The following is an 8,708-nucleotide window of genomic DNA, read 5'->3' as shown; positions in this document are numbered from 1 at the left end:
GGGCCCAGCAGCAAGGCTGTCCTTGACTTACGTGTGGGGCTGGCTTTCTGGACGGATGGGAAAGCGGTCACATACCCGCTCAGCCGGCTGGTACCTCCCTCTGTGTGGGAGGCGGCAGGCAGGGCATCTGGGCAGCCGAGATGAGTGCCTCCTGTGTGGGTGGGAGCCGGGTAGGTTTGCCTTTTCTTTTCAGGAGCGCCAGCAGCTCTGGTCATCTGCTGAGAGATGTGATCACACCTCTTCTAGAGCCAAGAAGACACACCTGTTGACCACACGTGCTCTAGGCGAACACATTCACCCTCCTGGTCACGGATGCCACCTCGCCATGTAAGAATCTGCCTCTCTGGCTTCTTGGGGCCCCAAGGGCTGAGGCCAGGGCTGCTCTGGCTGGGGTTGGGGTGGAGGAAAGGGGATCAGGACCCCAGGGTGGAAGGTGGGCCTTAAAATTCCTTCCCTACTCATCCCCACTGAGGCTGGATTCCCACACCAGCAGTGGGCAGGGGCTGGGGGACAAGCTGCTCAGGGACACAGACCTTTCCCCGAGCCCTTCTCCCATCAGTAAACTAGGGACAATGCAGGGGCATCTTCTGGCGCTGCTGGGAAGCTCGAAAGGGGCCAGTCCATCCCCGGCCGGACCCCATAACTTCTGGGTAAATGCAGCTTCCCAGGCTCCCTACTGGAGCCCCAGTGCAGGGGGGCCAAGAACCAGACAGCCTGGTGTTGGGGGGGGTGCTGCACTGAGAGGGGCCTGAACTGAGGCCAAGGAGGCCTCCCACCCTGAACCCCCGACGAGCTGCTCCCTCCCGGCTGGTGCATACAGTAGGTGCTCATTAAATGTGTCGAGTGACGGAAACAGGTGCAGACTGGTGGGCTGGGCTGTGGGGACCCGTGGGAACCCCAGGGGACCGTCGTCCGATGTGAGGGGACCGCGTGGGCAGCTCCAGGCCCCTTCAGCCTTGGGGTCACCTCAGGTAGGGGTCCGCGCCATCAGACAGGAGGCGGGGCTCTGCCTCCTGAGGTCCTTCTGGAAGCGTCCCTTTCTAATGCAGACGAATGATGAGGGAGGAGCCTGACAGCCGGGAGAAGGAACTGAGTGATAAAGGGTAATCTGGGCCCAAGAGAAGTGACCAATGTGGACTGACAGCCTGCAGTGCTGGCTGCCCTGCTGGCCTGGCTCTCTGTGGACACCAGGGTCCCATCGCTGGGCTGGGCCAACTCCTGGAATGTCTGTAATGCCGCCCCCACCCGCGTGTCCTCAAGGAGCTCAGAATAAAGCCAGCCCTGCCGTCCAGCCCTGCCCACCTGTCCCCCTTCTACCCTTGGCTCTCCTGCTCTGGCCACACAGGTGTCACCCTCCCAGCCCCCGAGGGAGCGTGCCCCTCCCAGCCACTCTCTCTGTCTGCTCCCTGAGAGCCCACTCCACGATTCTCACCTCCTTGTCTGTTTTCCTCATTCTCATCTGTGCCCCCCCTGCCCTGCTGCAGCACCACTGGGTCCCCAAACAGCCCGGGCCTGGCACTCAGGAGGGGCTCAGGTACATCTGTCCACGGGAATCTCCAGCCACTCGGCGGGCTCCGGGGGAGTGTAGCCAGGGCTGCCCCCCTTGCTGCTTCCTCCAGGCAGCCTCGCTGGATTAGAGCTACCATGGGCCTGGGGGGCGGGGCTGCCCCAAGTACCTGGGGGGGGGAGGGCTGGGGGGGCGGGGATGCCCCAGTACCTGGGGGGGGAGGGCAATTTGATGGCTTCTCGGGCACCCCCTCCCTGCTCCTGCTGAGGCAGCAAGGGTGGCGCAGGTGGTTTTGAAATGAGGTTTTCACGTCTCCCTCAGGCTCCTCAGATAACCCTGGGTGGCAGAGGTTGTAATCTGTGTGCTCATCAGTTGTCCAGGAACAGCGCATTTGGAGGAATAGGGGACGGTGAAGTGATCCCTGGTGTGGGGCAGGTGGACTGATGAGGGCGGAGCAGCTGCCCAGGGGCTGTGGACCTGCGGCCAGAGGCAGGGTGGGGAGAGGGGGTCCCGGTGGAGGGAGGGCCAGGCCGGAGCTGGGAGACCTGAGTGTCCTCTGCCTTGCTGCGGACCCCAGGTGACGTTGGCAGAGACCCACTCTGAGCCTCAGTTTCCTCATCAGTTAAAGGAACCACCCTGCTCCCTGTGGAACAGACACAGAAACCAAGGCATGGAGGGGCCCGGCAACTCCTGCCAGGTCACACAGCCCGAGAGAGGGCAGCCTGTGTTTCGTGTCCCTTCCCTGCCGTTCCCCCCTTCCTGTCTCCCTTTTCTGTCCCTGCCCTCATTGCTGTCCCCTCAGCCTCCCCTGGGCTGCATCCAGTGACAGCCCGATAAGGAACGGGGGGAGGGGTATAAAGGGCTCCCCATCCCAACCCCCCAGGACACCCTTGAAGGGCCATCCCCATCTCTGGGCTCCCATGGGGTCAACTGAGGCCTGCTGGGACATGGCATGTCCTCTGCTTGGACACTTGGGGACCTCTCACCTGCACAGGAAAATTTGCTTTTGGAAACATCTGAATGTCAGAAATTTATTTTAACTTTGTGTCTAAAACATGGCTTTTTGGGCGCACACAAAGGAAGGGGGGAGGGCTGTGTGCACTGACATGGCTGCAGCCGCACGTGTGTGTGCACGTGCATGTGTGTATGTATGTGCGTGCATGTGTGTATGCATGTGCATGTATGTGTGCACGTGCACGCATGTATGTGTATGCATGTGTGCGTGTGCACGTGTATGTGCGTATATGTGTGCGTGTGCGTATGTGTGCGCATGTGCGTATATATGTGTGCGCGTGTGTGTGTGTGCACGTGGCAGCGTGCGCTCCATTCAAGGACTGGCACTTTTGTCGGCAGCAGCTGGCAGTGCCCACAGCCCCGGGTGTTGTGCTCGCCCGTCTGCCAGCCTGATTACCTCCAGGTGGCGCTAAGCAGAGACTTCACTCGGTACTTTGTCCTTTCACGTTACTTCAGTTTTTCATGAGAGAATGAACTGCTTTTATCATAAAAGATAAAGGTTTTGCATCTTGAAAGTTAATGTGTGCACAGCAAGCTAGACAGGCGGGGGCTCCGGGTGGGGGGACTGGGTCCAGCCCAGCCCACCTCTCGGGCCTCACTCCCGCTCCATCCGGGTCCAATTCTCTCCCTGGAGGCTGAGCTCACATTCCTTGAGGAGTGAAGAGGTGGGTGGGTAGACATGTAGGCGAGCCGGAAGTTCTGCAGCTGTGGCCGCACCGGAGCCCCGTGCAGGTGCTGGGAGCTGGCTGGACGCGCGCGCCCACTTCCTCCCGGGCGTCCCTGGCTGTGGCAGGCGACTCCCTCGAAGTTTCCTTATAGCTTCACTGGGGTCCCCGGGGGTTCCGAGAGCAGGAGGAGGGGAGGTGGGATTGGGGGCCCAGATGGTCAGGAGGGCAGCGGCCAGGCAGTAGCCACCCCCACCACCAAGTTGGACCGCAGGCTGAGAACTGGTACCCTCAGAGCCGAGGAATGAGGCCTGGGGGCGGGAGGCAGCCCACGGCAGAAGTGCAGACTGGGCATGTGTGCGAGCACGTGTGTGCATGGTGCGGGTGCACGTGGGGGGGACCCTCCCGGTTGGAGGGGCAGCCGCTCGTGGCCCCTCGTCCTGCCTCTCCTCCTTCCCCAGCTGGCTCTGAGCCTTCCCCTTGTCCCATTCTCTCCTTCATCACTTCAGCCTGGGTGGGGTTTCTGTGGTGTTCTGATAAAAATTGGAATTCAAATCCTAATTGTGGGAAGCAGTGGGGGGCAAGTGGGAGGCAGGAGGGGGTGGGGGGGAGGGTGGGGGGGAGGAGTTGGATGGGGGGCAGCTATCCCGTTCTCAGGCCCCTGCAGCCAGCCACTGGCTGGTTTTTTTCTTTCTTCAAATGTATTTTAAAATGTATGGAATTCTCTCCCAAGCCCTCCTCCTGTTGCCTAGCGACAGCGACGGGGCCAGAGGTGTCTTCCTATAGGAGAGTGGATTCCTCCCTTGTCCCTGCGCTGGAACTCAGCAAACCCGCAGGAGGTGGGCAGGGGCTCGTCCAGAGCTCTGGCCCCAGGGGACAGTGGCATTGAGGTGCAGCTAGGGTGTGGGACAGCCTGCCATTGTCCCCAAGTGTCTCTCTCCGTGACTGGCCTGAACTTCACTGTTGGAGTTTCATTCCTTTGGCTATTCTTGTAAAATGTCATTGCCCCTACTGGAGCTTTTGCCAGTGAATCCCTTACCCTCAGAGTCGGTGGGAGTTCTGAGACTTCCCTGCTGATAAGGCGGGTGGGTCAAAAGCACAGAGGCCTTGAGCAGCCCTGTGCCAATTGGAATGGGGTGGCTTTGAGGCAGCCAGGCCTCGAGGGGCACCTGGCAGGTAAATGAATGAATGAAGGGGAGCGTGGGGAAGACCGCCGAGGAGACTCAAGCGGGAGGACAGAGTGCCTGCAATCTGGAAAGATGCTTTCCTTCTCGTCCCCCAGGCTGGGGGCCTCCGGGGATCCTGCTGCGGTGAGATAAAGGCAGAGCAGGGGAAGCGGAAAGGGGAGGTGGGGGCCCCCTCGCTGCAGAAGGTCCCGCTGCTGCCGGGAGGCTCCAGACAGGGCGGCTGTGTCTGAAGACAGGCTGAGTGCCCCTCCCTGGCCTGGCTCCCCACCTGCCGGCCCCCAGGGAGGAGCTGGTTTTTCCCTCGGTTCCCTGAGCTGGTCGGAAGGGCCGTGGAGACCAGGGGCAAACAGTCACAGGACCCCATACCGCACTTCGTTGGGCCTCACCTGTGCCCAGGCCACAGAACAGGACCCTGAGGGACAGGGTGTCACCACACAGCCACTGTGGACCCAGGTCTCCCGACTCCGGGCTCTCAGAGACCAAGCGCATGTGTTTTCAGTAAAAGGGCCCAGTCGGGGGCCATCTGCCGTGTCAGTGACCCTCTCACGAATGAGCGAGCGAGCCAGCAGCTGCAGGCGGGCCCGCCGGCCCTTCCGCGTGGGAGTGCGTCACGGGTCCACAGCCTCCTTTATTCCCTTATTGAGGGAGTCGGAGGATGTACCTGTCACTGCAGGACATGTGGGGTGGTGGGGGTCCGCGCACACCACAGGGTTTCACCATCACTGTGCCCAGCCACGCGGGCACTTGGCTCTGAGAGCAGACACACGCGGCACACAGAGCTAGCCTCTGGGGCTCCACGGTGACGGGCCGGGAGCTGGGGCGGTCAGGAGGGGTGTCTGGCAGGGCATGGACATGGGGCCCCACCAACGTGGAGTGGGCAGACAGTAAAGTGGACTCGGGCTCAGCGGCAGACCCTGCCCATCTGCCCGCAGCAGGGTCTGGGCAGTGGGCATCTCATCCCACGTCCACTCTGCCCCCACCTCAGGGGACCGTCCCTTCTGTCCGCTCCAGGGCCATCACATCCAGCCCTGGCCGAGAGGGTGGGATGACCACGCCCACTTCTCAGATGGGGAACCCGGGGCTCGGGGGAATCATGGTGTGTCTGGGGCCCAGGGAGGGTCTGAGGACCTGTCACAAAGAGTCCAGGTCCTCCTTCTGAAGCCGACACCGGAGCCCAGACTCAGTCTTTGCTGAACTCTGATGCCCACTCGCTGAGCAGGGCTGGGGGCTGCACTGACCTCGGGCCCATCTGCTGGACTCCCGTGTCCCCTGCACCGGTGGCCACTGGGTCACAGGAGGGCTGCCTGGCCTGGGGACTAGCTGTGGGCCTGCCCCCAGGCCTGTTCTTGGTGAACAGCTTGGGGGAGGATTTTGTGGGGCTCAAGTGTATAATACCCCGATTCATAGCAGATCCCAGGTCTGAAGGGGCCGTGGATACTGCAGTATCTGACCGTCGTTTCTGAGCGTGGGGAGACCGAGTCCCGGCTAACTCCAGACCAGGAGCAGGTCACCTGATCCTGAGTCGGTGCCGCCCAGGCAGGCGGTCTGCCTGTCTGTCTGTTTGTCTGACTGTCTCCCTTCTGGGCAGATGTGCTTCCAGGCCCAGGGAGGACCTGCTTTAAGAGGCCTGCGCTTCGCTTCTGGGCCCCTGGCCACTCGTGGTCCCGGCTGGTCCAGGGCAGCTCCCCTGGGACCCGCCTTCCCCTGGCTCAGGGCACCTTCCTGGGGCCGGGCCATCCTGTCTGGAGACCAGATCCCAGAGTCCAAGGAGGCGCCTGCCTTTCTGGGCGCCCGAGCTGGGGCCAGGCCTGCCTGCTGGCCGTGACAAACGAGTCTGGGCCTCCGCCTGGCTGCCAGCCAGTGGGCCGCCTGTACCCAGGGCCCCTCCTCCATACCTGTGGCCCGGACCTCAGCGCTGGCCTCTTTCGGAGAGCTGGCCGGCTCCCCTCTGCCTTGCGGCGTCCACCCTGAAGCAGCTGGGAGCTGGGCCGCAGGAGCTGGACAGCGGGAGGGAGAGCGTGTGAGGACGTGCCTGTCCTGGGACCCACTGACCTGGCCTTGTGTCCACAGAGCCAGGATGGAGAACTGCGAGGCTAGCTGCCCTGTGGTGTCCCTGCAGAGCTTTGCCACCTTGGCCTGGGGAGGACAGGCGGTGGGGGGCTGCCAGGGCTGGGCGATGCCAGGCTGATCCCTTCATGGACCTCTTGTGACATCAAAGCTTCCTGGGATTCGCCCTTGGAAAGGCGGTGGGTCGGATGCCTGCTGCACAAGGGGCTGACCCGGTCCTGAGCTGCCCGGAGGCCCTCTTGGCGGTGCCGGGACAGAGGTGGTCCTGCCAACTGGGCTCCTCCCAGCGCCAGCTCTCGGGGTCACCACCCTCCGGCCCCAACCTACCCCTTCATGTCTCTCTCCCTCAACATCCATTAGTCTGAGAACAAAAAGACCGCCTTTCACCCAACGCTAATTTCTCCTCATTAAAGGCTGTTTTGGATCTGGGAGAGGATCTGTCTCTCTTTCTGGCTTTGAAAGAGAAGGGGCGCGGGGGAGGGTGAGAGAGGAGAAGCCAAAAGGAAGTGAAGCCTCTGGGTGTGGGTGCTGGGTCCTGGGCCTCGGATGCCACGGAGCGGGCCCAGGGCCGACCCCCGTCCAGCTCGCAGGCGCTGCGCGGACAGGCGTGGAGGCCGAGTGGCAGCCCCTCTGTGACCCCTCCCGGCCCCCCGCCCGGCCCCGCCCGGGCCTAGTACAGCGTCTCCCGGGTGACATTGCTGGAGAAGGTGTGGCTTCCGGACACGCTGCTGGCCTTCCTCGAGAAGGCCATCCTCCTCCTTCTGTGCCCCCACAGGGGACACAGGCAGGCCAGCGTGGACAGGAAGATCTGGCGGAAGTTGGCGGAGACGAGGTTGTACAGCACGGGGTTGATGGTGGAGCTGACGTAGAAGAGGGCATTGGTCAGCATGTAGAAGTAGTGGTAGAAGTCATACAGGAACCTGGGGTGGGAGAGGACGCTCAGGCTGGCGGGCCAGACACAGCCCGCACGGGGCAGCCCGTGGCTGACGCGGGGGCCTGGGACAGTCATTGCAGACTACTTGGACATCTTTTGAAGTGGGGATATTTCACAATAAATTCCAGGGCTCTGGTTTCTCTTGAGAGGTTGGAAGTTCTGAGCACACTCCCGCCTGGCACCGGTCAGCTGAACTGCCGAGCTGAGCTGCAGCCGCCCACCCGAGGCCAGCTGTGCAGTCCCCCTTGGCCGCAGTCTCCACCTCTCCCTGCAGCCCAGCTGGCCTGCCCTTTCTTGTGCAGAATCCCAGCCCCTGCTCAGGGCTGCAGGACGTGGCCAGGGCCTGGCCTCAACGGAACAGCCAGGCCAGGAACCCCCTCTGCACCTCCCAGACAGCTGTGCACCTCATCTCGACTTGCTTGCCTCTGTGCACAGGGATCTCACCCCCTCATCTGGCAGCTCACTTCACTACCAGGCGGCCCTGAGTTTCAGAACCCCTTTACTTTGGGCTGTGTTCCATGCCCTGTACCTTCTCTTCATCCTTTCTAGATTTTCCCTCCCTAGTGGCTCCCCGACACTTGGAAGAGCCCACAACCCTGGGACCTGGCAGCCCCGCTACGCAGAGGAGCTCACGCAGCGAGGCTGAGGCTACCGTTGCGGGGAGGCCAGCTGGCGAGGCCGGCGTCCATACGTCGCAGTGCGGGTGTGATGCTCTCGGAGTCCCAGGGGTCCTCCTGGCAACTCCTCCAGGCTGGGGGTGGTCTGGGGGCCCCGACAGTCGCCATCACTCCTCCCACAGCCAGCAGCGCCAGACCTTCCTGTCGCTCTCCAGACGCCCCCAAACCTGTCTTGTACTGACTGTTTTAGGACTTGCTTTCCTTTTACGAAGCAGCTTCCAGGGTGTCTGTCCCTCTACGGACTCTGCCTTCCCTGCCCTATCACAGCCGCACCTGAGGGCCTGTCGGGGGACGCTGACCCGCCCACCCTGAGCTGCCCCTCTCAGCGCCCCCAACCCCTACACTCAACTGTTTTGGGAAGCATGCCCCCAGCCCAAGCCTCACCCCTTCGGCCCCAGCCTCCCATACTCACGGGGTCCACTGCTCGTCCGAAATGTAGCAGAACATGAGGCGTCGCACATGGTAGGGCAGCCAGCAGACCACGAAGGCGATGACCACGGCACCTGAGACGTGGAGGGACGTGGGCCTCAGGGAGGTGGAGGGAGAGGTCCCGTGTTTGTGGACTGAAACAGCTAATAGTGTTAAGATGACAGTGCTGCCCAAAGTGACCTAGAGATTCAGTGGAATTTCTATGGAAATCCTGATGACATTTTTTGC

At 62.2% G+C, this 8,708-nt stretch overlaps 1 protein-coding gene across 1 annotated transcript in view; it reads right to left on the bottom strand.

The window, feature by feature from the left end:
• Positions 1–7,110: 7,110 nt before the first annotated feature.
• The window catches only part of NTSR1 (neurotensin receptor 1), a 45,888-nt gene continuing 44,290 nt past the window's right edge, over positions 7,111–8,708 (bottom strand). Inside the window, exons 3-4 of the mRNA XM_030841653.1 lie at positions 8,464–8,554; positions 7,111–7,360 (exon numbers count right to left, since the gene is read on the bottom strand). Coding sequence (XP_030697513.1) covers positions 7,111–7,360; positions 8,464–8,554 — 341 coding nt within the window. The remainder of the gene's footprint in view (positions 7,361–8,463; positions 8,555–8,708) is intronic.

This window comes from Globicephala melas, chromosome 15 (assembly GCF_963455315.2).
Source record: "Globicephala melas chromosome 15, mGloMel1.2, whole genome shotgun sequence".
Taxonomy (NCBI): Eukaryota; Metazoa; Chordata; class Mammalia; order Artiodactyla; family Delphinidae; genus Globicephala; species Globicephala melas.
The sequence above is the reverse complement of the archived record's forward strand: the minus strand, read 5'-3'. Positions and strand labels throughout refer to the sequence as shown.